The sequence below is a fragment of the Prunus avium genome, chromosome 4 (genome assembly GCF_965620075.1).
Source record: "Prunus avium chromosome 4, drPruAviu1.hap1.1, whole genome shotgun sequence".
Taxonomy (NCBI): domain Eukaryota; kingdom Viridiplantae; phylum Streptophyta; class Magnoliopsida; order Rosales; family Rosaceae; genus Prunus; species Prunus avium.
The window spans coordinates 37,770,898-37,798,773 of NC_142287.1; the positions used below are offsets into that span (position 1 = coordinate 37,770,898).

General features: G+C 37.8%; 5 protein-coding genes across 5 annotated transcripts; 3 read left to right on the forward strand and 2 right to left on the reverse strand.

Annotated features, from left to right (window-relative positions):
• Positions 1–114: 114 nt before the first annotated feature.
• Positions 115–4,205, reverse strand: SCL13 (SCARECROW-like 13). The gene is made up of 2 exons (XM_021975988.2): positions 4,045–4,205; positions 115–2,195 (listed from the first exon to the last, which is right to left on the reverse strand). Exon 2 carries the CDS (start codon positions 1,955–1,957, stop codon positions 335–337), a length of 1,623 nt encoding a protein of 540 aa, XP_021831680.1. The 5' UTR covers positions 1,958–2,195; positions 4,045–4,205; the 3' UTR covers positions 115–334.
• Positions 4,206–10,239: 6,034 nt separating this feature from the next.
• Positions 10,240–10,949, forward strand: LOC110771627 (NADH-ubiquinone oxidoreductase). The gene is made up of 2 exons (XM_021975955.2): positions 10,240–10,527; positions 10,619–10,949. Exons 1-2 carry the CDS (start codon positions 10,374–10,376, stop codon positions 10,765–10,767), a joined length of 303 nt encoding a protein of 100 aa, XP_021831647.1. The 5' UTR covers positions 10,240–10,373; the 3' UTR covers positions 10,768–10,949.
• A 2,757-nt stretch (positions 10,950–13,706) lies between these two features.
• LOC110771631 (putative calcium-transporting ATPase 13, plasma membrane-type) lies at positions 13,707–19,155 on the forward strand. Its single transcript, XM_021975960.2, has 3 exons — positions 13,707–13,816; positions 13,943–14,207; positions 15,867–19,155. The coding sequence occupies exons 2-3, from the start codon at positions 13,980–13,982 to the stop codon at positions 18,846–18,848; spliced, it is 3,210 nt and encodes a 1,069-aa protein (XP_021831652.2). The 5' UTR covers positions 13,707–13,816; positions 13,943–13,979; the 3' UTR covers positions 18,849–19,155.
• Positions 19,156–20,348: 1,193 nt separating this feature from the next.
• LOC148295385 (uncharacterized) lies at positions 20,349–21,341 on the forward strand. Its single transcript, XM_088252799.1, has one exon. The coding sequence runs from the start codon at positions 20,562–20,564 to the stop codon at positions 21,048–21,050; it is 489 nt and encodes a 162-aa protein (XP_088108925.1). The 5' UTR covers positions 20,349–20,561; the 3' UTR covers positions 21,051–21,341.
• Positions 21,342–23,185: 1,844 nt separating this feature from the next.
• On the reverse strand, positions 23,186–27,856 carry NAR1 (ferredoxin hydrogenase). Its single transcript, XM_021976020.2, has 11 exons — positions 27,508–27,856; positions 27,255–27,325; positions 26,676–26,829; positions 26,318–26,504; positions 25,784–25,910; positions 25,053–25,227; positions 24,895–24,944; positions 24,651–24,819; positions 24,084–24,210; positions 23,888–23,979; positions 23,186–23,633 (listed from the first exon to the last, which is right to left on the reverse strand). Exons 1-11 carry the CDS (start codon positions 27,634–27,636, stop codon positions 23,481–23,483), a joined length of 1,434 nt encoding a protein of 477 aa, XP_021831712.1. The 5' UTR covers positions 27,637–27,856; the 3' UTR covers positions 23,186–23,480.
• Positions 27,857–27,876: the final 20 nt, after the last annotated feature.

Sequence of the window (27,876 nt, forward strand, 5' to 3'; positions counted from 1 at the left end):
GGTGTTTGTTTTCAGATACTCCTCAAAGCTGCTGCCGTTCTTCAAATAGAAATTAGATAAATGCACTTTTAGTTTGCTAAAAGCCAAGATAATGCAGCAATGCAACACGCAGAATAAAGTAAATTTGCAGTAAAACTGAACTGAGAGCTATACTCTTTCTTTGCAAGGCAAACATTTACACCAAATTTCAAGATTCAGGTTTGTGCCTATAACTAGGAACTCTTGCAAGAAAGCTAAAAAGTCTGGATCCTACAGAAACTACACAAATCAGTCTCTCAAACTAAAACAAGACGAAAACACAAATTTTACAGTTTTGCGGCCACCAACATCCGCTTCACCTCCATGCAGAAGACGTTACCAAAGCTCTTTGCTTCCAACAAAGGTAGAGAGCCCCATTTGCCTCTTGAAGTCCATAATTCCCATTAAATTCCTTCAACAGACTCCTGATAGCCTCCGTCACTTTAGGACTCAATGGGTATGGAGTAAACCCATCCATCGTTAGCCTTGACTTCCACTTCCCCAGAAGTTCATGTCGTTCCACCCTCTCAGCCCCCTCACAAGCAATCATGTTCACTATGTCTCTAGCCACACAGTGCATCTCTGCACTAATCCGCTGTTTGTCGTCTCTTGGGCGAGCCACATCAATCGATTCAAACATGGCTGTATAATACTCTACCATCTCAACAAACCTTGAGAAGAATGGGGAAGTATTCGTGTTTGATTCTTGCTCCACCAGTGTCATAACTTTGGGTGATAAACTCTTAACCAGCCTTAGCAATCGATCTCTGTGATTCTGAGTGCTTACACTCTCATCTGGCATGTGGTGCAGCACGTATGGAAAATTAACAGCTATGGCTTCACCTGGTTGAATCCTAAGATTTTCTAATTCAACCTCACAACCAGACATGGCAGCATTATTAAACTCAAATGGCACATTCCATGACTTAGCAAGCTGTGAAAGCTTCTGCCCTACGATATGAAGTCCCCCGCCACGAGCATGAGCTGATTGGGAATCATCAACACCGGTGATTCGGATACGTGGGGGCCCACCAGGCTGACGTGCTAGATCTTGGATGAGGGGCACCCACTGACTGCCCTGTGCAATTTGAAAATCAATGATGTGGATTCTTGGCTCATTTTCCAAGGCTTCCCGAATGACGACATTTGCAGACATGTAAGCAAACCTCCAATATGGGCATATCTGAAAGAGCACAGACATGTATGACATAAGTTCTGCGCCTGTTGGAACTTCACATTTTAAGGTTTTGTAGATTGCACTCCCTGATCTTTCCAACCTTGCTCTAAGACCTTCCAACATGTAAGCACCCAATCTTTGAATTGGCTCCCCAGAGACTGACACCATTTGCCCCAAAACTTCCATTAAGCTATTTGCTGTGGGTAGATCATCTTCAGCTATTGCATGTGCACAACGAATAAGAACATCCTTTAGGTTTAAGTTGGTCATTTCAGCTATTTGATTCCTATTCCACCTCAGCATATCACTCTTGTAACAACAATAGTGGCTGTCAACAATAATATCTGATTCGGGCCCTAGCAGTGAAATTTCCAGTTCCCTGAGCTTGTACCTCAATCCATTACCATCATCAGTTACGGAGCACCCACTTATTGGTGATCCAGAAGTGTTGTCAGGGGAATGATGCTGATCAGACAAGCATGATTGAGAACCTTGTGATGAAAATGGACTCCTGTTAGACAAGCCACTAACAACCGAAGGGGAATCACAGGCTACAAAACCAGTAGTGGCAGGGGATGATTCCAGGGTGAAGTACTCTTCCTTGTAGGTTTGAAAGGAAACATTGTTTCCTTGGCTTCCAGTATCTGAACATACACTGTTTTCCAAAATTTGGAAAATGGAGGGATCAATGTCCTGCATAGGCTGGTGGTGGTACAACCTGTGGATACCGGCTGTACTTCGGTGTTTCTGAGATGTTTGCATCTGAAAATATGAAATGATTGACCTGATCCAGAGAGTGATTCTCACCAGCTCTTTCTAATATATGTTCCTAAATTTGACTCAATTGCTGGTCTGTCAGAACTTGAATTGATTTGAATCTCAATAAGCAGTCCAGTATCAGCCACGTCTCAACAAGCAGCTATATGGTATGACTTTCACAAAATTGTTGGTCACCATCTGCTTGTGATATCCAGAAAAAACTTTACAGAACCACCACAATCTGCACAGAGGAGAAAAGATTATGTTAATGAAACAAATAATAAAAGTCAAATGGATAAACCAAGTTTGAACAAGCAAGGATCACAAAAACTCTTATGAAGAGTAAATCTAAATATGAAACAGATAGCAGCTTGATCCTGCCATTGTAGTTTTAACATAACACAGATGATAAATGCTAACTTGTCAACTTCTACAGCCATCCATGATTCGGGAAACAATGTCCAGGCACAGGGTCTAAAAGTAAGAAGGGTTTAGTTTATGTTTCTGTTTAATAATTGTAGGTCAGTTAGTACTTCCATTCCAAACTGCAACTCAACTGAGACTCTGGGCTCAGGTTGAATGCATAACAAAGAACCATTAACGGGCCACAATTTATGCCTCTGAGCTTCCATGAGCACTCTACTCCTATCTGCTGCTTAGACAGTTCTCCGTAAATTTTTGACCCGTTGTCTTGCTATGCCTTGCAGTGATCTCAGTCCTCAGATAGACATGATAGCAGTAGTTGAAATTATTGGCCAACCCTCACTAAAAAATAGCAGCACTTCCCCTTTTTTCTGCTTTTTCACTTCTTGGCTGATTAGCCATACATTCCTTAAGGAAATACTGAAAACAATCAAAATATGTGACCCACTAGCTAGTAAATAACATAAGCAAATTAGATAGCCTCTAATACAATCTGACTCAGATGGAGTAGGTCATGACTCTGACCTATATTGGGTGCAAATGACAAACTTACAAGTTTTAGTATTTTAGAAGCATCTGTTGAGGAACTTAAAATCTGATGGAACCGGCCCGTATTTCATAATCTAGAAACAGATTCAAGAGAGGGATCCATATTGGGAATTAGGGAATTCAGATCTATAGTCCAGATCAATCACCAGTCAGCACCTCACAACGACAAAGTTGAAGACTATACAAACAAGCATACGTAAATTTGATGCTTGATCACAAGCCAAACATGATCTTAAAACCAACATCTTTGACCCCTGACTTAGAAAATCAAAAGTAGAAACCCAAAAATGCACGAACCAGAAGCGTTTACTATACTAACTCAGCCATACTGTACATAACTTTGGATTCTAATTTTTACCCAAAGAAACTCTTTTTAAGAAAAATATTCAGAAGTTAAAACCAAACAGCTCAGGTCAATACTCTAGTTATGCCTACTCATTTCTCCTACAGCAGCATCCCCAGAGCTATAAACAAAAAAACGTGAAATTTCTGAGCACACGGTTGTAGAGACGCGTTTTTGTGTCTATTTAAAATTCCCTATTGCAACTTCTCCATCTTACGAAAAGAAATAAAATAACAAATTACAGAGAAAAAGGCACTTTAACAGCACAAAGGTTAGTGGGTGGGAAGAGGAAACTACAGCTGCAAGCGAAATGAAAAAGAGGAGAATAAACTCAGATGCAAAATGAAACCAAGAGAAGTAAATCTATTTTGCTTGTGAAACAAAAGGAAATTCATCCTAAATCTTTTGATTTCTTAAGATGGGAAAATTTCAGCATAATAAAATAATGAATTTGTCCTTAGATCAACAAAAATGGCACTCAAAGATAATAATTTCACCTAATAACGACAAGAGATGGCCAAAAATTTTAATTCCCATTTTCAGACGCCAAATTTGAATGCAAATCGGCGAAAAAAAACCCCACTTTTTAAAATATTCTAACAGAAACCCATGTTCCCAGATCATGAAATCATCCAATAGAAGTTGAAAGTTGAATCTACACCTTAAAACCAGTAAACCAAACATACAACCCAAGCAACACAGAAAATCTCATCCAAAACGATACTTCAAAAACAACAAATTTGTCGAAATTAATGAAAGCTTAGCTCCGACATACCTGAAACATAGGCAAGTATCGTCTCGGCTCAGCTCAGCTCAGATTCTGGCGCAATAAACCTTAATGAAGCTTTAGATTCGTCCTCAGAAGCCAGGTAGTAACCGCTCTGTCACCTCCTAGAAGTATGCGTTTGTGGGCTTTGTAAGACTTTTATAGTTGTACGCTTGTAGCTGAAAACAAAAAACCATCGTGGTTCAGCTTTAATTACACGAGTTACCCCTTTTGAATGGAATTTTTGGGTGACCGTACACTTACCTAGAAACTTGGTGCCAAATTACGATATTAACCTTTTCCTCCACACAACGTCACACCGTGTGTGGTCAGGAAGTGAAGAGTGGAATATTGGCTTGATGTGCTCCTCCTGTACTTTGTAGACTTTGTAGGAGTCAAAGCGACGTTTGAACAAATTACGAACTCTCTGACTTCAATTACTCCTCCGCGATTCATTTACTCGATCTAAATCTTATTTCTTCTTTCTTTTTTCTTCTTTGGTTGCCGTGACGAACATGCAAACGCGGTTCAATTTCGAGCATCTTCAAGGAACATGTCAAATATCAAACATTAAAATTGAATTTGATCGTTTATATGGCAATTTAATACATATTATTTATTGGTTTACTACAATCTAGGCACATTAATTAAAAATAATAATAATAATAATAGCATCACAAGTTCAAACATCCAAATATAACATCAAGAAATAGAAATGTTATTCCATGTAGGATTTACGAATTTTAGTTTGGAATGAGTAGTCTCATCTATTTTTTCTATCTACTAAAAGTATCATGTTGAATTTAACATCTCAGCTTGGAATGCTCCATTTAATGTCACTAATAATATAGTTAATATGAAATCATGTAAGAAGGTTGTTAAACTAAAATATACTATATAATATCATGAGATCCTCATACCTATAAATACTTCATAGACATTAAAGCAAAACTAGCTAATCTAAGAGCTACAACACATCAAAAACAAAGAAAATTACTATACAGTTGAGAGAGAAGTCCTTCACTCGTCCGTCAAGGAAGTTGCGAGGTAAGAGGGGAGTGGACTTTAGAGTATTTTCAAGCCCCCTTTGTACGCCCAAAACATAAGAAATTGTAGTAAATTACAAGGTGACTATTACTTTTAGTACAAAGATTTGTTTGTTTATAGGTGATTGGTGTCCCATAATTTGTTCTCTAACTATAGTAGTAAAGCCTCCAATTTGTTCCCATTTATTCCAAAATATGATTTCAAATCAAATAAATAAATAAATAAATAAATATATATATATATATATATATATATATATTAGAAAAAAACAAAACTCAAATATTGGTTAATATATATTTGTTGCCTCATAATTTGCTCATCTTCAAATAATATGCATAAAGTAAATAATAAGTGCAATGTCAGCTACTTCCCCACTTCCTCCTAATAAATGTCATGTTATTCATTATGTCACAACAATGAATAAGTTTAGCCAAGGTTAAGAAATAATTTAACTTAATCAAACTTTAGTTACGTTAGAGTTCAACCAAGGCATGCTTGACGTTCTCATGCTCGTCTAAGTCTTGTTCTAAAGAATCATTGTAGTTGGAGACAAATTTTACATGAAAAGGACAACATGCGGGCTAAACCATTCTTCAAAAACACAATTAAACCATATAACATGTGTTTTTTTTTCTGTGTTTCAATCGTTGATTAAAGCTTTTGCATTTTTTTTATACAAGCGATATTCTACTCTAAATTTATCTAAACTACGAGGATGAAAATTTGAACTAGGGTGCAGAGTGGAGAGCACATCCACTATAGCCAACTTGACTAAACCTATACCTGCTTAAAGTTTATACTACATGACTACCAACACTCACCTTGACATATCATGAAAACAGAGCCGTGCATGTTGTTATCAATAAACTTTAGTTAAATACTTTATATGTATAAATTTGTCATTCATTAAAGCATCCATAATAGACTCCCTAAACCACTTCCTTATATAAAATTTAAGGAGGAAGTGAGAAAACCCACCTCCAACCATGCTCTTTATCCAACTCCTAAAATAGGGAGATCTCTAAGAGCTCCTATATCTAATGAAAGATAAAGGACTTATAGTGACTCTCTATAATTAAATGTTGTTTAATTATAATGATATTTTAAGTATTCATTTAATGCTAATTATTTTTTTATTTTATATTTTATATGAAGAGGGAGCTTTTATGCTAAACTAAAAAAAGAAATAAATTATTTATGATTTTCTAAACTATGGAGTATGATTGGAGTTGAAATTTTATAAGGAGCTCATAAAATAGCTTTCTAGTGTTTTTAACTAAATTTTAATTAAAAAATCAGAAGCATAATTGTGAATACTCGTATTTATAGGTGTTAATTGTTAATTTGCTATATAATTATGTTAAAGCTTTGATTGCACAAATCTCTCAAATATTCCCTAAAGATTACGAAAGCTAAGAAAAATTAGACAAATAGGCCAACACCAATGCGAGCTAGAACAGATACGTGGCGTGCAAAACTCCCTGAATTTCTGTGAAACAAAGTTAGTTGTCTTGTCTGTGTGCGTTTACTGTTAACCGTTAATTTAGACAAAACCATGGGCGTTTTCGGTCCTGATTCAATTGATTCGTTTAACATTACACGGTTACAAGAGTCAAATGGCATTCCCGTAATATGACGGGGAAAGAAGGGCCTTCTTTCACGGAGAGCTTTTGCCTGGAAGGCTGCCAGGCACCGCACATTCTCCGAACTTCCCCTGCACCTTTATTCATCATATTTTATTCTGTGTTGAACAAACGTTTTTTTAACCCTAAATTAAAATGATTAAAATATATAATGACGTGGAAATTAACGTCTTGAGTTGAGGTCCACTCTAACGAAAATATCTGATGGTCTACGGAGCATGGAGCTAACATGAACCCTCCAAAATCACGATTTGATGTACGTATACGTATTATCTAGACAAAGGGGTACTGCAATGCAAGTGCACACACAATTGGATTTGGATTATCTGAAATGCAAGTCTTTGACTCTTGCATAAGAATTGAAATTTAATTGATTTGAAGCACAAAAATAATCAAGATAGTTGAAACTACCCAATCAGGCAAATGCCCAAGTCATATTTTAAAATAAATCTGAAAATGACAGAAACAAGTATTCAGCAGCAAGATAATGCCTTTTATTGATTCAATTGGTAAAACCAGTAGGATGTGGAAATATACGACTATATATACCTTATGCCCTACTTACATTACATGGACTTCGCATAGCAAAATATAATATTCAAAAAAACAAAAGCTGCATTTCTTCGTGAAATACAATAAGGACGATATATATATATGCATTATTATCCTGTGGATGTCATGTATTTTTTACTACCCATTTATGCTTTCCTCTTTATTTACAATGATAACGTGCGGACATCTATATGAGAGAATATATAATTTATCAAAATTCTTAACCAGTGATTGCATTGCAGCTTACCCCCTATAAATAGAGGGTATAACAGGAAATATTATTCTCTTTTGATAGACAACAAGATGACATGTCATTTTCAAAGAAATTAATATGACACATGGGATTTCAAACTCCAAAGGTAAAGAGCACTATCTCCAGCAACCGTTCATTATTGTGAACAAAGAAAAAAAAGAGAGAACATACATACAATACAACAACATCATAATAATTAACTTGAATAACAGATAGCAACATGTCAATACTGAGGGTGATATTTTTTTAATTTTTTTAATTTTTAATTTTTGGGGTATGAATGAATGGTGGTAATTTAATAAGGAAAGGGGGAAGGGGAACCAATCATTACATGGCACGTGAAGATTATAAATTTTGATTTTGAGTCGTAGAATAGGATGTATTGTCATTGCCAATCGCCATGGCCATTCTTTCTTTACCCTAGGAGTCAATTGTAATGATGTACATGTGTGTAACACCTACGACCTTAAGTTAAGATATATATATATACTCCTCATCCTCGATTTTAGTTGCTGAGAATTATAAAAAAACGAATTACGTTTCAACATTTAATTGGGCCACTAAAACCTACTAGTATTAGATATATGTGTTGCAATATGCTCATTTTTACTTTTTTATTTTTTTTATTATGTAATTAAGTATGTCACGCACAATTGATGGTAGCATATAATTATATTGTATTGTAATATCACGCACATTTGATCTTCTTGGCGATGAGATGATGATGTGATGCACAGTTAACTTTGGGGGGAGTTTAAGCATAAAAAGGACGGACGATGTGGAGCTAATTTAGCTTTATTATTTTCCTTGTGTTAACCAGGGGTATTTTTTGTTGGGAACTGAGATCTGATAATGATGTTGATAAAGGAGGATAAATAGAAAGGAGAATCTTGGTGGCTGGTGCTTTGTTTTCCTTTCCTTTTCCTCTGCTTTAAAGAAAGAAAAAGAGCAGTTTAGTATGCACGGCCCACTTTCTTATCTTCAATGCATCAGCACCATTACATCAAAGTAAGAGTGGGCAGTCAAGGTTAATTTTCATGCTCGCTAAATAAATATTCAAGGGCTTTTCTCATCCTTATCCTAAGATAATTTTTTGGAGGCTTCGAAATTGAATTCAAAAAAGCTCCTCCTCCATCCATGTGTGATGTGTTACACAGAACAAAACACTTTGATCTAAATCCCGGATCATTCAATAATATAAGATGAGAGGAGACGACCGAAAAAAGAAAGTAAACACTCAGATAATAATAATAATATAAGTTGTGTGTCACATTTACAAACCACCAACCAACCATACTAATTAAATTCAATCCACGTACGTACGTCACATGAATAGGGCCCACAGAGGTCATCATCTACATCATCCAATTGTATTAGCCATTAGGTAATGACGACGACCAGTTCAATTCAACTACACGCTTCATTTACTTGATTCATGATTTATTAAGAAATTATTGGGAAGTTAATTATCATCATTATCAACATTCAACAGCAAGTTATTATCTCTAATCAATTAAGATTTTGTCCTCATCTGGTCTCAAGTGGTCATGACGCATAAAGGAAGCTTCCACAGATGAGTGGGGTCCATGTAAAGAGCAACCAAAAAAGAAAACAAATAAACGTAGGAATGGAATGGTCTGAAGCAAATCTTTACTACATTTTGTATGCAAGTGGGTGGAGTTATCTTTGCTTTGTGCAAAGAATAAAGGCCGAAAGCTTCTCCTCCGCCCGGTGCTGGGTGCTGGGTGCTGGGTGATGGTGGGATGACATCAGATCAGATTGCCATTTATAATACGGATACCAATTAAGAAAATATGACAGTGACATGTGGAAATTAAATAATAATAATAATGACATTCAAAATATCCCTCCTTGAAGGTTGGTTCTTGGTTTGTTCATATATATTAATTAATTGTATTGAATGACATCTGCCCTGCTGCCGCCCACCGGCTCCAATGTCCATGTCTCCACCCGCGTTTCAAAAGACAAAGACAATACAGATATTAGATATTGCCTTCACCTTTACTCTACTGGGTCGCGACTCGCGTGGACGGTGGAACTTCAACCGTGGAATTGGAAGGCATTTCTTGTTTATTTCCGCGTCTAATAATAAGCCAATTTAACAACCCCCAAAAATAACAATTATTTTTATTTTCCTTATTTGTCCTATAACTTTACAATGCCCTAATTTACATAGATAGTGCTTTTTCTGTAAAGACCTTTACATTAGCTGTAAAAACTTTTAGTTTTCTAAATGATATATGTATTAACATTAATAATTGTCATACTTATTCATATACACAAGTTTATATATATTTAAGTGACAATTTTGTTATTATGTATTATTCTAATGCACATGGAGGAGGATTAAATTTGAGTGCACGAGAGTGTGCTCACTGCCTTATTTAACTGGTCTAAATCGCATCTCCCACAAGTTAGAAAAGTATCTTTATTATGTCCAACTTAACATGGAAAAGTTATTGACTATCACTTTTATTTTGACCAAAAAATCATAGCGTTGAAAAATATCGCACAACCACTTGTAGAGAGGAGGTAATGTTATGGGGCCTACATTGAGTAGATGGAGTACCCAAAACCGACTCATGGTTAACCCAAGTTGGCCCATTTCGAGGAACAAAAGTATTTTAGATAGCCCAAAGACACTGTGGAAGAAAGACCCACGCCACACAAACAATATTCAATTCTCTGGAGTCCAGTGTCCGGTGTACATTTTACATTGCAGACTTCATTCTACAGAGAAGAGAAGACCCAACTGAGCTCAACAAAACCAGAACCAGACAGAGGGGGGACGGCGTCGTTTCTGAAGTTGAAGAGGAAAGAAGATGAACACAGACATTACTGCCTCGACCACGCCCGAGTACCCGGTCATAGATCGGAACCCTCCATTCACCACAGTCGTCGGCAACTTCAGCACCCTCGATTACTTTCGCTTCGCCACCATCACCGGCGTCTCCGTCACCGTAGGCTACCTCTCCGGTCTCTCTCTCACTCTCATTTCCCGATTTTCTTGTTTTTCAAATAACGCAGTAATTTTGATTAATGGTTCTTTAATTTTTGTAATTTATAGGGATTAAGCCAGGGATTAGAGGGCCGTCTATGGTCACCGGAGGTCTGATTGGGCTAATGGGCGGGTTCATGTACGCTTACCAGAACTCGGCGGGACGCCTCATGGGCTTTTTCCCCAACGACAATGAGGTAGCCCGTTACAAGAAATGAAATCAAATCAATGTCCTCAATTTTAGGGTTTTGGATTTTTAATAATCAGATTGTTCCTTTTGTGGTGAATTTGTTCATGTGCTATCTGAGATTAAAACTTGTGGTTTTTCGATTCGATGTCAAGGCCGTCATTTTTAAGTGTTAAAATATCATACAACTGATAATAAAATGCTCTTGTTGAATTCCTCATTGTGTGATGCTACACAAAGTAGTCGAATATTTGAACAAGTTGATTTTATTTGTGATTAAAGAGGTGGTTCTTTTTGCATGATCTATTAGTGTTAGCTTGGCAGTCAGCAGCTCTCTCAGTCTCAGTGGGTTCATTTACTTAGAAACATATGAGATTTCACTATATTCGGTCAAGCTGAACATGTAGTTTTCCATTTATGGGATTACCGATTAAAAATACTCCGGTATGTACTTCCTTTGAGCCGTCGTATAAGCACAAAAGATCTTTTAGGGGCCGGCATCCCCTTTCCCTTGCTTCTTCTCCATGTTGGTCAGCAAATGGAGCATACCATTTTGGGAACAGGATCGTTTACATTCTTTGCTCTTTCATGATAGGTTTGAATTGGTGATATTATTGTAAATCTGGAATTGAATCTTTAGACTTAGGAGTCTTATATAGCGATAAGAGTCTGGTTCTTGATATGCTTTTGTGATTGGGATAGGCATATGAGGAGGACATAACTTGTAATGAGGAAAATATCACATTCACTGGAGATCAGTCAGTCAGACTTTGACAATTGTAGTAATTCTTTTACTTATAGAGGATAGTTTAAGAAATTTGTGAGCCTATGTCTACTCTTGTTAGAGGAGAAAGAAAACTTGTGGAGAAAGGGTTTTACTAAACTGCTGAGGATTATAGAGTAGGAGAAGAAAGTGAAGCTCTTTAAGTAGTGGGCTCTTTAAGGGTTTATTGAATATTTTTTTAACTTTTAAAGCTTGGGAAGAGGGGAGGGGGAATGTCCAGCTCAGTGGGAGATTGTTTTTTGCAAGAATATTGTGTTGTGTTCTACTTTACTCTGTCTTGAGTAGAATTTTGGTTTAAAGAAAGAGAGAAAAGAATTACTTTTGTATGGAGCATGTGGATTATTATACATATATGATCATGGCAATTCATTTCGGGAGATCCTATAGATGGAGAGGCTTTTGTATGACATGACAAACTGTTATGTGAAATGTCTGTTTAAGTTAATGATAACAAGTTAGGCTCTGGGCAAGGGACAGTGCCAGTGGTGGTGGTGCTGTAAATGGAAATTGTTAGTTTTATTGGAAGCAGGCAAGTGTCGTTTCGAACTTTTAAAGAAAGGCTTTATTTATATTTTTTGGAGTGAAGGGCCTACTCAGCGTTCCAAATTTCATTTTTAGGCCTGCTGGTTTCATCTTGTTAATGGGCCTATAATTTTGTAAATAGTTCGACAGTTTTGTTAATGGACCGAGTCATTCTACAGTGAGGGTCTGATATATATAGCTCTTAGATGAGGTCTTACCTGTTAATTATTTAATCTAACGATTAACCAATTTGATCTAACGATTAAGAGATAAGGCTTCACCTAATGGCCGTATATAAGGCCTCATTATAGAATTCTTGTTAATGGACTTACTGTTGGGCTGACATGTTTTTGTAATGGGCCAATTATGAACCAACCTATTCGTTATCATTGGGCGAACACTTTGACATCTGCATGGAATGGGACTCCTGATCGTCCGCTTGCATTATATAATACATAAAAAAAACAGTTATCCCTCGAATATAGAGAGATGAATACGAAACGATATTTAACCTTAACCTCCTGAAGAAGTAACTTTTTACGGTTATTTTTGCCAAACATTTAAAAGATAAGGAACCAACCCTACCCATCGAAAAAAAGGATAGGAACAACCACCAAGAGTGGCCCAGTGGTTTGTCCGCCATTTGGGTAAGGCTCTGGGGTTCAGCTGGGTTTGCTCCCTAGTTCGAATCCCAGCAGTTGCAACACATGGTGGCCAGTGGCAGGCTCAGTTCCGCGAGTGGGGATTAGTCGAGGTGCGCGCAAGCTAACCCGGACACCTCATGGTAATTACCAAAAAAAGAAAAAAAAAAAAAAAAAAAAGGGATAGGAACCAACTGTTGCATGCCTTAAACCAAAGAGATACAAAATGTAATTGACCCTGATACGTGTGAACGGAAAGGATTGCATAACAAATTGGATGTACGTGTGAAAACCAAAAATGGGAAAAATTTGGAGACGCAAAAGCAAAGTAATACGTTTCTTGACTTAGCTACCAGTTGACACTTTACCAGGTAGCTTCTTTCTTCTTTTACGTACACTGTACACATCTTTCTTCTCTCATACGGTACGGACGACTAGTGTTGAAATTGGAACAACAGCTTAATCAATATATAAAGCAAAGCATAGTTGTCGTCAACATTTTTCATGAAAACGAATGCTTTCCAGTTTCCAATTTCAAATAGATTAAAAGAGATTATGAAATAAGTTGGAAGGGGAATGTAACATTAGCATTAATTGGTGGCGTGTCAGATACTTCATAGCCATAAAACATGACTATAAAAACCGCGTCTGCATATATATATATATATATATATGAATAACATTAATTTGTAATTACGAATTGGATTATATTTACATATCATTAAATTGTGTCTGCAACTGCAGGTGCAGTGCAGTGCAGGCGGAGTATATTATATGCTGTGTGTGCTGAATGACCAAAGTGAAAGTGCATGCAACCAATTAATAGTAGAATATACATGAAATGAAACTCATAAGGAAAAAACTTACGTGAAGTGAAGCTTCTGTAAAATTACACTGAAGTTCCCTTCACGCGTTTTTGTTTATCTTCAGATTTCATTTCAGTGCTTTGCCCTTCTCTCTCTCTCTCTCTCTCTCTCTATAAATACACTGACACACACACCCCACCACCGGCAGCATTCCTTACATTCTCCTCCTCTCCTTCCAGCAGCAGAGAAATTTCATTTTTGTTTTTTTTAGTAACTCATCCATTTTCTTTATAGCAACTTCTAGTTGCTAATTAATTTAAGTAAAAGGTATCCCTCTTTACAACTCTATCTGTTTCGTTGTTGCATTAATTTTTGTTCCCTTTTCCGTTGAATCTCGTTTTAACTCAATCTCTTCCATTTATTTTTTGCATTCATTTTCGTCTTTGCAATAAGGTTGGATAAGCACCAAAGCCACTAGCTAGCTACAAGTATGGCAGAAACAAGAAGCTCTGGGCACCATTTAGACCTCGAGTCTCAGCAGGCGATGTTGCTCATAACAGGTACTAACCCGCCACGAGTCGACCACTGGCGCTGGATTTTTGTGATCCTCCAAGTCCGGAAACTCCTCATCTCATCCAGAGCCAATCGAGCTAACAAGGCTTCTCCACAATCTCTTCCTTACACAGTTATCAGCACTGTTGCTGCAGGAGATACACCAGTGAGTATACCATACATATAGCCTAATTCTTGCTACAGCTTTCCCACCGCTAACTATATAGAGCTAGCTAATTTGAAGAAAATATATGACAGTATAAAGAAATTTAGAATCTTATGTAAAATCTCAATTTTGTTCTTCTACCAATATTACCATATAATATCATACATATCTTTAAAGTAAATAGAAAAGTTGATAGAGGTCCAAAAATCCAACCAATAGTTGGGTCTAGCCCTCGAATTATTGTTTGTTGATACAAGTCCTTTGACTAGTTTGCCATGTAGATTGCATTCCATTTTTGACATGCTGACTCAATCTTTTGTATTTAACTGATTTGTATTTAAATTTTTTATTCCTATTATATCCCTATTGTCTAAAACGGGTAAGATGAGGATTTATAAGCCATTAATGATTAGATTTGATAATGTAATTAAAGGAATAATTACATTTTGAATGTAAATGTCGGACCTTCATTGTACTCGTTTATTTCTTCATGAACTATTAATATTATTCTTAAATTTGATAATCCTATTCTCCAGGTACAATACCCTACTAACCATTGAACTTGATATACCTATCTAATAGGTATAGAACATATTTGATGCGCCTCAGTACTAGGTAAAACACATATTGGATGTTCCTCAGTACTAGGCAAAACACATATTGGATGCACCTCAATGCCAGGTAAAACACATATGTTTAAAAAAGAAGAAGTTATACCTCCATACTATGTATATTAAAAAATTAACATTATGACAAAAAAATTCCATAAAGAATTTTGAAAAACTCAATATATAAATTTATAGCTAAAAGGTAGGTATATGCTACCAATTTAATTATAATAAAGCTACGTATATAGAATTCTAAAAAATATCATATGTATATAGCTGAAATTTGAATTAAATAGGTTTTTAATCTGTGAGCCATGAAATCATCATTTAAATTGAATGTCATAAGCTTGATTGTAGGAGAAAACTGATATTTAAAAGTGGTATTTGCATGGACTTGCCATTTTCAACCAATGTCACATATTGTAAATGTCTCCAATATGGTGGCTACAAGGTTTGCTTACCTGGCCATACAATTGATTGGGAGGACTGCAATTGAAGAGAGTCCAATTAGCGTCCTGCATCCATTGTATGTAAATGAAAATGGACCCATATCTTAGAAGCCCTAAAGTAAAAGAATGAATTTTTCCTTGATCTTTCATGAAGAAGTTATAACATATATGGAAAACAACTCTTATGCGTATATATATATATATATATATATATTGGTGCTGCATAATATATCTTTTACAAGATATGCCAATCTTTTTGTGTGTACTGTAAAAGATGGCCTATGAGTTGCAAGCTCTGCATTTAGACAAAAGCTCAACCTCAGATTGATGATGTCTACTTTTGTCTTAGCAAAAACTACTTTGACAGTTTTGAGTCTAATTAAGACTTTTACTCCACAACTGTGACTGGAATGCTCAGTTATTTATGGGCTATTTTAGAGCTTGACAGGCAGATGTAATATGTTGCTAGCTCTGAGCCCCAAAATCGACCTGAGATTCACAATCGGGCAACATATAATACTTGTTTCGGTTCTTACTCTTGTACCAAATTGAGCTGTAGTTCAAGTAACTGTCGTTAAATTATTGCTAACTGATTTTTGCAGGACTTGGAACTCACAGGGACTACAGAAATTTCACCTGCCCCACCTCAAGTTTCTGAAGATGTCCATTTGAGCAGGGATAGTACTGCAAGTGATGCTGAACTCCAGCATGCAAATGTTGCCAAGATAGTGAAGGACAAGGATTTTGTTTCCTTGCAGAAGTTTGGAGGCACCCGAGGGATTGCAGAGGCACTCAACACAGATTTACGAAAAGGAATTCCAGGCGATCAAAAAGATATTTCTCGTCGACGCATAGTCAATGCACTCTCGACTACACAGACTCCTGCTCCAAGCTTCTTCAAACTTCTCCTTCAATCGTGCAACAATTACACCATTGTCCTTCTCTTTGTGTCTGGCTTGCTGTCAATTGTGTTTGGCATCAAGGTGGAAGGCCTAAGGACCGGTTGGTATGAAGGGGCCATCATAATGTTTGCCATCCTCATACTTGTGGTTGCTCCTTCCATACGTGACTTCTGGCTTGAAAACTTACACAACCATAATGCAGTGATACAGACTGCAGGGATGAGTAAAAATGTAGTTGAGGCCGTCAGAGGGGGTTGTCCGTGTGAATTTTCTGTATCTGATGTTGTGCCAGGTGACTTAGTGTGTTTGAAACGGGGATCTGTGGTTCCTGCTGACGGTTTGTTTGTTTCTGGTGAGTTCTTAGTATTGGATGATGGTATGGAGACAACCATCGATGACAAGAAACCATTTATGTTCTATGGTGCAAAGGTGGTTAGTGGAAATGGTCTCATGCTAGTTACCTCTGTGGGCATAGACACGGCATTGGGTGAGCTGATGAACCGAGTAGCACATACTCCTAACCGTGCCCAATTACCAGCTCAACTTGACAAGATGAACACACGCACCCAAATTGCGGGGCTCTCAATCTCTATTCTCCTCCTTGTAGTGTTGTTCTTTCGTTTCTCGCTTGAAAAGAAAGATTACGACTCTGGCCTGCCAGAGCTTAAGGGGAAACCAGCTGCAAGTAAGGAAATAATGAATGTGATGGGGAAAATTGTCATGAAACCAAGTGGACAGATTAGCATCTTAACAACAGCTCTGGCCATCTTGCTTGTAGGAGTAGTGGAAGGGATACCTCTTTTTGTTACACTTGCCATAACCTATTGGAATAAGAAGACACTGTCTGGCAAGGCCACTGCTCAAGGAATTTTGGCTTGTGTCAACATGGGCTCTGTCACAACCATTTGCACGGACAAAACTGGTGTGCTGACTTTGAACTCGCCGGAAGTCGACGTGTGCTATATTGGGAACGAAGTCATAGAAAAGGACTGTGTCACCAGAATAGACACACGTGTTCGTGAAGCTTTGTGCAATGGAATCTGCACACCACTTTTGAAGCAGTCAAGCTCTTGCAGCTCATCAGAGGACCCGCTCCTTCCATGGGCTGCCAATTTGGGGATGGAAATTGAGATTTTGAGGCAGACCCACACCATCCTTGATTCCAAGGAGTTGAGAACCAACGAGGAAGGCAGTGGAGTACTGATGAAAAAATCCAGTGACAATGAAGGAGATATGTGCTTGCATTGGAAAGGACCTGCAAAAACAATATTAGGCATGTGCTCGCACTACACTGACAGCAGAGGGACAACAAAGGTCATCGATGAACAACGTAAACTGGCTTTTAACCAGATTGCAGAGCACATGCAGTCCAAACATCTAAAGACCATTGCATTTGCTTACAAGCAGACTGATGTTGCAGTGCTTGAAGAAAACAGCTTAATCTTAATAGGACTACTAGGTGTGAAGTATACATGTTGCGTAGATATAATGGAAGTAGTGACAGCTTGTCAAGAAGCAGGAGTGAACATCATATTGGTGTCAGAAGAAAAGGTGTCAAAGCTGGAAGACATTGCTGTTGCATGTGGAATACTTGCCAACACTAACAGGTTGGTGCTTGAAGGCGAAAGGTTTCGAAATAGTAGTGCAGAAGAAAGGATGGACATGGTAGATAAAATCTGCGTAATGGGAAACTCCATTCCTTCAGACAGGCTCCTTTTGGTGCAATGCCTGAAAAAAAAAGACCACGTTGTGGCGATGGTTGGAGTCAGAACAAATGAGACTCCAACTCTTAAAGAAGCTGATGTGGGGGTTGCAATGGGGACTTGGAGTAGTGAAATGGCAAGAGAAAGTTCTGACATCATCATCTGGGATAGAAATTTTAGTTTCTTGGTCCCCATTATAAGGTGCGGCAGATGCATTTACTACAACATTCAAAAGTACATCCAACTTGAGCTCACCATGAATATAGCATGGCTGCTGATAACAGCCACTACCACAATGGCTTGTGGAGATAGTGCAATTACAGCAATTCAGTTATTCTGGGCAAACATGGTTGTGACTCTTCTAGGTGGGCTTGCTCTACTGATGGAGCTGCCGACAAAGGAACTAATGGAGAAGCCACCGGCCAGACGAACTGACTGGCTCATTAGCAAGGCAATGTGGAGAAACATTGTCAGTCAAGCCTTATATCAGACTGCCATCTTGGTCAGCTTTCAACTGAAAGGGCAAACCGTCCCGGGCATCAGCAAGAAGGTTAGCGAGTCCATTGTTTTCAACAGTTTTGTTCTGTGTCAGGTATTCAATCAAGTCAATTCAAGGGAGCTAGAGAAGAAGAACGTGTTCAGGGGCATACTTCACAATCAGTGGTTCTGGGGGTCTGTGGGTGGCACTCTCGTCCTGCAGGTGGCTTTTATTGAGATCTCACATATTCTTGTTGGCAATGCAAGGTTGAATTGGGCACAGTGGGGTGTGTGTCTATTAATTGGGATGGTTTCATGGGAAATTGATTTGGTTGTGAAGTGTGTATCGGGCGTTGTCATGAATGGAACATTCAGCTCTCATGTTGGATGTATTAATAATAGTATGACACCCTCTGCTGTCTCAGGTTCTGCATCTAATCTTGAGCTCCCACTCATTGATGGAAACTCCACAAGATCCCATGATCCTATGATCCCATCTTAGTTTTTGTATCAAAATTTTCAGTGTCATGTTCTACTTGTTGGAAGATATTGAGTGAATCCTTGTGAATGCTTCCTAGTTAGTTTGTATATTCAGTCTTGCATACATTAATTCCTCCAAGATGGAGAAGAATAGAATACAGAAAGTTTTCCTTGAAGGCTAAGAGTGTTCAGGGCTATGGATTACTGCATGCATTCTACTCAAGCAAAATTTCGAAGAAACAATCAATATAGAGAGATTAACATCGAATAAAAGAAAAAAACCAAATCAGGAAATTCAACAACTACTTGGAAATCTACTCTACCTCTAACTCTAAAGCAATGCAAACAAATTTAAAAAAATTGCATCTCACCTTCACCTTAGATATAGTGAAGTCAAAGCTTTCCGGGTAGCGCACTGGTAGGTTTATGCAGAGCGGAGAATGACTGATTGCATTGCACGGTTTGGTAGTAACCTATGGTTGACCTCTCAAGTCCTCTTTTCTGTTTTTTGTGGTTGACCCCTCAAGTCCACAGATCAAAGATGCGGTACATAATAACGATAAAGCTGTATTGCCTGCCCCCATGAAGTAACGGTGTTCCACCATGGCATGCCACATTGACGGGTAGTTGGTCTCACTTTGCCCTCCACCACCGTCAATTCCCTCAAAAACTGTGTCATAATGTTTGACATGGCTCCTACGAGATTTGAGAGGGGCACTAGTATAATTAAGCCTAATGATTATTCAAATCCCGTAGACGATGCGGTGTAACTTCAGTTCTGTTTACTCCAAAACGACATACCTGTCTACTGAGACACAATGAGCACGTAAACACGCCCATACCCATAGGTCCCATACCCAATGCAAATATATGCAGTGTAAATATCACACGCCTGGTCTAGTTAAAAGTTTTTCTTTTCTTTTCTTATCCTTGAAGCTCCGACATTTGAAAATTAATAATAGAAGGGACTCTTTTGCTGCAAAGAAAGAAGCAGCCAATCCAGCTCCAGCTTTCTTTTCTGCATGCCATTCCATTCCATACACTCCAAAACAAAACATACATCCTCCCTCATATTGATTGGTAGATAGATAGAGAGAGAATGTTAATGTAATATTTGTCTTTGTCATGCATTATTGTTCACACCGCCTCCGCATAATACATTCTTCCCTTCTATTCTTCACACAAATTAATAACTTAAAAATAAAGCTGATCAATTGAAGCTAATTCAAGCTAAAGAGGCCTGTTTGATACAGAGTATACTCCATCCATCCAATCCAACCTATTATTCCTCCAAGCACAACCTTCCATGCGCTAGTTTCAACATGGTCCTTGGACTTTTCTCCAATCTCTTTTTCTCCTTTAGCAATGCCTCTGTCTCCCCCCCCCCCCCCCCTCTACACTAAACGAACAAACAAACTCCCTTAGATTTGGCCTCACAACCTTTTTCTATTTGGACTTTGCAGCTTCTCTGTCGATTCTCATTCCTTTCTTAAAACCACTTATTTAGAGTTTCATCCGAGGACTGATGAGTTCTCTTATTGAAACCTAATTGAGGCAGAAGCCGACAATCTTATACATGTACATGCCACTGCCCTATATATACATGAAGCCTGTTTAAGGCTCCCTTAGAGTTAGAGGTCATCACTTCCCTTCCCACCACGGTCCACCCCAATTTTGAAGCTCAACTAAAAAAAACTTTCCCATTTAGAAAAAAGAGTATATTATATACTTTGTAATGAATCAAACTCAAATGGAGAGGGAAAGCCATGATGCCACAGTCATTCATTCCTCCATAGCTCTATTGCAGGAAAGGTTTCGGCAGCTGCAGAGAGTGAAGGCAATGAGAGAGGAGAGAGAGATTTTGCGAATGCTAGCTCTCTGTGACTCAGAACCAAAGCATAAGCAGTTGATGATGATGAATACTAGCAATCCCATTCCCACCGTGCATGACAAGCCGGCCGCGGAAAGGTTGTTTTTCCATCCTGATCACCATGATCTTATTCAGCCTCATGGTCATGGATCATCAGAATCCGGCATTTCTCTGTCCCTGTGGCCAGCACTGCAGAGCAATCATGAGGATTATATACTATATAGGAGCACTGAGACCCCGCTGTTGATCAACTTATGGCCTTCAGTCACAGACACCCCTTCGTTAGACACTTATTCAAATAAATTCCAAGGTTCCGATTGCGACTCTGATGTGGATACTTCTCTTCATCTGTAAACGAATTCATGCTCCTTAGAGTATTATATGAATTGCTATATTTTTATTTATTTAGGCATGAGCTAACCTTCATGCATTAGAATGGTGCCATGGTGTAACATGCATGCATGCATGAAGCTGTCAAAGTTTTCAGTGTATGTATCAAATCAAACTTGAAACATCACTCATGGAAGTGAAGTATGTATCACCATCCCAACCCTTTGGAACAAGAACAATGTGGCTGGCTGTTTGCACTCGGCATGCCTATATGAACTAGTCTTTTCAGCTCTCATCTGAAGAAATAAAATAATATCTACCGCCTTTGAAAGAATTTTTGAACTATTTGTTTAGTTTTCGATTGCCAAATTTCTTTCCATTTGGGATAAGTTAAAATGCTGAAGAGTTGCTCTAATTTCTAAACAAGAGTTCAATTTTTTATGTCTAAATGTGTTCCTTATCGCCATATAATAGTCAACATTTCAAATGTTTCACAACCCTCGTGTAGGTGCTTGGTAGGTTTAGATCTTCTTCTTCTTCTTCTTCTTATTTGGATACGGCGCATTTCATAAGTAAAAAAACAGGGGCGTTGCATATCAGCCAGCTTACGACCAAATGCTTTTGTGTTATTTACTGAATGCTGCTCATGAAATCGCCTGTAAGTGTGATTTAGAAATAGGAACTGCAACACAACATACAACTTACAAGGCTGGCCAAATTTCCACTTGTAATATTATATATATATGTGTGTGTGTGTGTGTGTGTGTGTGTGCGCATTTACCCAAACACAAGGCAAAAGGATAACTTAGTGTAGAAACTTTAATTGCACTGCACGCCTGCTCCAGAAGATAAAAGTTTATTTCATATCTTTCAATCTTTTGGGCTTCGAAATTTTAAATTTAATAACAGAGAGGATCCTTTTGTTGCATAAAAAAGAAGCATACAGTCCCCTTCCTTTAGTAGCCGCAGCTTTCATTTCTGCATGCCATTCCATTCCAAAGACTCCGAGACAAAACTTATATCTTGAGAGAGAGAGAGAGAGAGAGAGAGAGAGAGTGTTGGTATGTTTGTCTTTGTCATACATTATTGTCCACACCGCCCCCACATTCATCCCTTCTTTTCTGCAGCGCACACAAAGCATAGGGGCAAAGGAACTCGAAAAAACGAACCAGAAAAGAAAAAGGCCTACCAAAAAGATAAAAGAGCCTTTCAAAGCTAAAGAGGGGTTTTTTTTTCATGGGAGCAGCTAGTTGACAGAGTATCATCCAATTCCAAACACTCCCTTCCATGTGGTTGTTTCAACATTCTTCTTGGAATTTTCTCCAAACCATTTTCTCCTTTAGCAATGCCTTTGCCTCTCCCCTCACATACACAGTACACTAAACAAACAAACTCCCTTAGATTTGGCCACTCAACCTTTTCTTTTTGGACTTTGCTGTTTACCTGCCGATTCTCATTCCTTTTCTAAATCACTTAGAATTTCATCGAACAACTAAACTCACTTGTTTAATTAATTGAAGCAGACAATCTCATACAAACATGTTTGTTTGTTTGTTTAGACAATCTTATACGAACAACTATATATATATATATATATGTACATATATATAAGGCTGCTCAGAGTTCACTCCTCCCCACTGTCGTTCATTCTTCCATAGCTCTATTGGTTTAGACAGCCGCAGAGAGTGAAGGCAATGAGAGAGAGATTTTGAAAATGCTAGCTCTCTCCGACTCTGAACCAAAGCAGTTGATGATGTTGAATAGCAATCCCTCCCGCCACGCATTAAGCTGGCAAGGTTGTTTAACTTATATCCACCTTCATTATTTTGAAAATGCTTTACAAGCCTGAGTTTCTCCATTGCAGAGCAAGCATGAAGAGGAGAGAACTACACACATAGGAAAACTGAGACCCCACTTTTGATCAACTTACAGTACATTGATACATCACATGATGGCTAATCTTCTAAGTTTACATTAGGGGAGCCAAGAGTTTGATTTAGGTAGGGGCCCCATTTTCGTGTCGGAGTTTCATATTACAAGGTCTCTGCGTACTCCATTGCTTGATACATCAAACAAATTGTTTGTTAAGTCAGCTACATATTTCTCGTGCGTGTGATTGATTACATGATAACTCAGTGGGGCAGGAAAGTGAGCATGACTGAATTGAAACAGAGAATAAAATTGGAAAAAGCTACATTTACATACTAAATCGCCACAAAAAAAAATATTATTATTATTATTACAACCGCATGTAATTGATTCTTTCTTCTATAAGGGCAAGTTCACTATACACATTATGTAGGGAAAAAAATTGTCAAAACAAAATATTGATCCTCTGTATCAAAAATTTGACAGGCTCCCAGACGATGACTAGCCTCGGCACTCAGTAGGGACTGTCTAGGGATGTTCGCACCTTGTTGAGAAAACTGGAGTTCGGGAGGTTAAGTCAATCATTTACCAATTGTGTAACTGAGAACTTATGCTTTTCACAACAGGGTGGTAATCTGTGTGAAAGAGTCGCTTAGCCTTCTCTGAACCAGGATGCTCAAGCCACTCATCGTATAAGCTTTGCACTAAAGGGTTTCCAAAAGGATCCGCTATCAAAACCTGTACAATATTAAAGGATTGTCATTCAAAGCCTACAAACATCATCATTATTCCCAGGCCAAAGATAGGGTTCAATACCACAACAGCAAGCTAAATAACAAAATAAACAAAGTTAAAAATTACAAAAGATCCATGCCAACAGTAGATGCCTCGAATATCCATCAGTTAAACGGCCAAAGTTATCAAAGTTTATGAGCCTCATACTGCAAGTAGAGTCCACAAAATAACTGAAAATAATGCTACCAAACACTTACGTTTTCCATATAGGCTGTTTGTAATAACTGAATCAACTCCTTTGCAGATTGCCCAGGCTGTGGCTTAATCTGTCCTCCACCATTCAAGCAACCTGTTAACTTCCAGTTAGTATTACTTCCAAAGTCCCAGTTTCATATGAAGGATAATTGAAAATATTGAACCACATATAAGGAGCGCATTTTACAAGAAACATACCTGAAGGGCATGCCATGATCTCTAGAAAATGATAATCACATTTTCCAATTTTAATTTTCCTGACAATGTTTTGCAGGTTCCGGAAACCGTAACATAGTGCAAATTTCAATACGGTCTTCCCTTCCACCTAAATGAGAGGGCATCAATATTCTATACAAAAACGGACAGCAACGCTAATAAAAGGACTTAGCCCTTAATTTTTTTCCAAATCTATATACCACCAACCAATACTGTACGGATGCAAAGATAAAGACTGGAAATGCCATATGACCTCGTATACCTGGAATACAATACCAGAAAACTATCCAAACAACCATAACAAGATAGGTTTTACGTGCATAAAAAGCCACAAAACCATGACAAGCAGATCACCTCTAAACTAAATCACAACTAGTATCGGCCAATTGTCCTACTTCCCCCTACATTTTATCAAGCGGTCGGGCTAGAGACATAAACTACCATAGGTAATTACAATCTAACCCAGTGCTTCAAAACACGGAGAACCTTCCCCTGCCTCTTACAAGCCTACCACATTTGTGAACAAAAGTATAAAGAAACTTTACTTACTTCCAAAGTCACTTCCTGGAAGTCTGAATTTTTAATAGTTCTGAAATCAACAGGGCCTTTGACTTCTCTTCCAAAGAGCACTTTACCCGCATAACGGAATATTGTTTCTGCATAACCCCCAGAGCTTCCCTGGACTCCATAAAGATGCCCTTCATTAAAATTTGTCAACCTGGTGGAACAACATATTTGTTAAAAAGTCCACAGCACATAGAAGGAGCCTTATGGAAATATTTTCAGCTCTTACATGCTATCCAGAGGAGACTCTTCTAAGCCTTTAAAATCAACTCCTTTTAACTGCAGCCACCCAAAAAAACAAAAAATTTGAGTTCATATAAGTAAGCATTATTTAGAAAAGTGGAATAAAGTGGAGATGGTAATAATTACTTAAAATTTTGGTCTCACCTGTATCAATTCTAAAACTTCCCCAGATGTCAACACCGAATCTACCTCTGAAACCATAAGACCTTCATTCTCATTAGTTTTGGATTGTTCAACTTCAAAAACGAAGTCATCACGTGAAGCCTCAAGCTTCTTATCATAACAAGGCATCACAGTCACATGGTACACATCAGCCGGCCTGTCAAATAAAATCATTCAGGGATATGCAATGAAAATAAGATACTTCTGTGAATTCATTTAATTTCACCAGAAGAAAATTATGTACTTCAAACTTCCAATACTAAATACAGCCAAGGCAGCATAACAATCATATGTGGACTAAACCCATTAACAATTGTGCCTATGAACCAAGCACAGCTAGTTTCTCATGAATTTTAACAGAAAATGATGCTAATATATGCTAGAAAATTGTCAATTTCCATTGCACAAAATAAATTTATAAATTCTAAGTAAAAGAGGATCTACCTCTGCCAATGCCGTGCTAAGAATTTCATTACTGATAAAGAATGGTCCTATTAACCAGACTGTCAACACCAGAAATTTGATAAAAATAATATGTACATATTATGGAACATCAATGATTAGAATTCTTATAAAGCTACAAGAATACAGAAGAAATTATCCACGTCCCAATTATGATCATAGTTTGGCTGAAAAGGGAGCGGGCTTGAACTTTAGACACAAAAAATAACCTATCAACCCAAGAAAAGAAACAAAGGACAGAAAAAAAATACCTAAGACCCATTTTTTGGCATATATTATTTTTAACAATAACTCCAATTGTTTGCTGGGGACTCTTCACTGAAGAAATATAAGGAAGAACATAGGATCCAAGTTGCTTTTCAGCATAGCATATCCAACCTGCAAGAACACATATTTTATAAATCATGACAGAAACAATTCACCATATTCTTTATCAACAAAAGCAAAAATGTGAATATAGTATTGAACTATTATCTTTTATCAATTAAAAACCCTTTCTTTTCCTTTTTTTTCCAGTTTTTGTACCTCTACAACAAAGCAGAAAATAAAATTCATGCCTCTTCTCTCTCTCTCTCTCTCTCTCTCTCTCTCTCTCTCTCTCACACACACACACACACACACACAACACACACACACACACACACACACACAGAAACACGCACGCACGCACGCACGCCCACACCCTTATGCATGCGCAAACACACACGCACACACACACACACACGCAAGAAGAGAAAAGGATATAATGCAATTACCAAACAATTATAGGCCTTAGATGTATATACCTGGGCACGCTGATGAAATCATGGGCAAGGAAGATTGACAGCTTTTATCATCCGTTGACTGGCTTTTTTTGTACCTTGTGATGAACTCATTACAAGATTCAACAAGAGTTAAATCTCTACTGCAACTTGTATCAAATATAGCCTTTACACCCAATGACTTAAAAAAAGTCGTGAGTTTCCTAAAGACCTGGAAAATTGAAATAACATCCGATGTTAACATCCAATGACAACAGGTATGCTCGACTAACTTATTGCATACACCAAAAGTGAATGAACAGTTATTAGGATTCTATAAGAACCTTGACTTAGAGTTAACAATTCATCGTAGGGAAAAACAAGCTGCAACGTTATATTTGACCTGAAGTGGTGAAATTCCAAAATACACGGCAAGTGAAGCTCTTGATTGGGGAGATAGGGAGACAATGACAGCTTTTCCCTTATCAATATTAAAAAGGAACTCATCCAAACTTTGCTTCTCCAGCATAACTGTCTCCGCTGATGTTACACACCCACTGCACAGTACAGAAAATCATAGATATTATCCCATTTGTATGGGCTTACAGTAGATTCTAACTTGGTTGAGCTAGTTTAATCATAATCCACCAAGCAGGAAGGTCAGTAAATTTGAGCCAACTATTTTATGTTTAACTAGTCTTGCACAATATAGTATGCAGATTCTAAGAACCCAGTAATTTTTTTCCTTCGAAATTTTAAAATGGCAAATATCATTACAACATATATTGTTAGTGAAAATTAGGCCAAACAGCAAGTCCAATCCCAAATATGAAAGAACAACTTTAACATGGCAATTAAGGCTAGTAAAAAAAGTGATTTTATAAATAAAAGATTAAAAACCCGAACTTCAACGCCCCCTAGTACCCGAATTCTGATTTGTTTCACATTCAAATTATATAAAAAAATCAGAGACATGATTTACCTGCATGCTAAGCAATCTTTGAGTGAAATTTTAACTGGTTCTGTTTTCAATTGCTTGCTAGAAGTTGAAACCTTCACAACAAAGGAAAGAAAAAAATAACGAACAAGCTTAAATATCATTACTTCAGCTTCAATTAAGAATAAATTCATATGTCAAAATCGAAGAGCTGACACTTGCTTCAACAATTAGGAAAACGAAAAGAAAAAAAAAAGTTTACCAGAAAAGGAAAAAATAAAGAGAGGGAGAAATTTACCTCAGGCTTAGCAGAGGGCTTGGTTGAGGAGGCTTTGAGTCCTTTGAGAGAGACTATGCAAGCCTGAGATGGCGCTATGAAATCGTTGAGATCTCCAATTCGAAGCGTCGCCGAGAACTTCTCTGACATCACTTTAAAGCCGACAAATTTAAACCGGAGCGTATTCAGTAAGTCGAAAATTTGATATGAGGGTTTCTGCAAATTAGGGTTTTTGGAGTTTGAAGATGAACGAGAAAGGGAAAATGGGTTGATAGGTCAGAGGCGGGTGCATTTACCAGAAGCTGGGAGAGAAGAGAAGGTGTGGCTTAGCCGCGCTTAGGTGATCTTGTGTAATTCTTAACAAGGCTGTTTAGACTAGCAGCCAATGGG

What these genes read in the sequence shown, in the direction of transcription:
- LOC110771627 (XM_021975955.2), top strand. Translation starts at nt 10,374, where the DNA reads ATGAACACAGACATTACTGCCTCGACCACGCCCGAGTACCCGGTCATA. An exon ending in CACCGTAGGCTACCTCTCCG is followed by an intron (nt 10,528 to 10,618) that starts GTCTCTCTCTCA and finishes TGTAATTTATAG; the next exon opens with GGATTAAGCCAGGGATTAGA.
- SCL13 (XM_021975988.2), bottom strand. Translation starts at nt 1,957, where the DNA reads ATGCAAACATCTCAGAAACACCGAAGTACAGCCGGTATCCACAGGTTG.
- LOC110771631 (XM_021975960.2), top strand. Translation starts at nt 13,980, where the DNA reads ATGGCAGAAACAAGAAGCTCTGGGCACCATTTAGACCTCGAGTCTCAG. An exon ending in TTGCTGCAGGAGATACACCA is followed by an intron (nt 14,208 to 15,866) that starts GTGAGTATACCA and finishes TGATTTTTGCAG; the next exon opens with GACTTGGAACTCACAGGGAC.
- NAR1 (XM_021976020.2), bottom strand. Translation starts at nt 27,636, where the DNA reads ATGTCAGAGAAGTTCTCGGCGACGCTTCGAATTGGAGATCTCAACGAT. An exon ending in TTGGAATTTCACCACTTCAG is followed by an intron (nt 26,505 to 26,675) that starts GTCAAATATAAC and finishes TCAATTTTCCAG; the next exon opens with GTCTTTAGGAAACTCACGAC. An exon ending in GATCATGGCATGCCCTTCAG is followed by an intron (nt 23,980 to 24,083) that starts GTATGTTTCTTG and finishes GGAAGTTAACAG; the next exon opens with GTTGCTTGAATGGTGGAGGA.
- LOC148295385 (XM_088252799.1), top strand. Translation starts at nt 20,562, where the DNA reads ATGAATCAAACTCAAATGGAGAGGGAAAGCCATGATGCCACAGTCATT.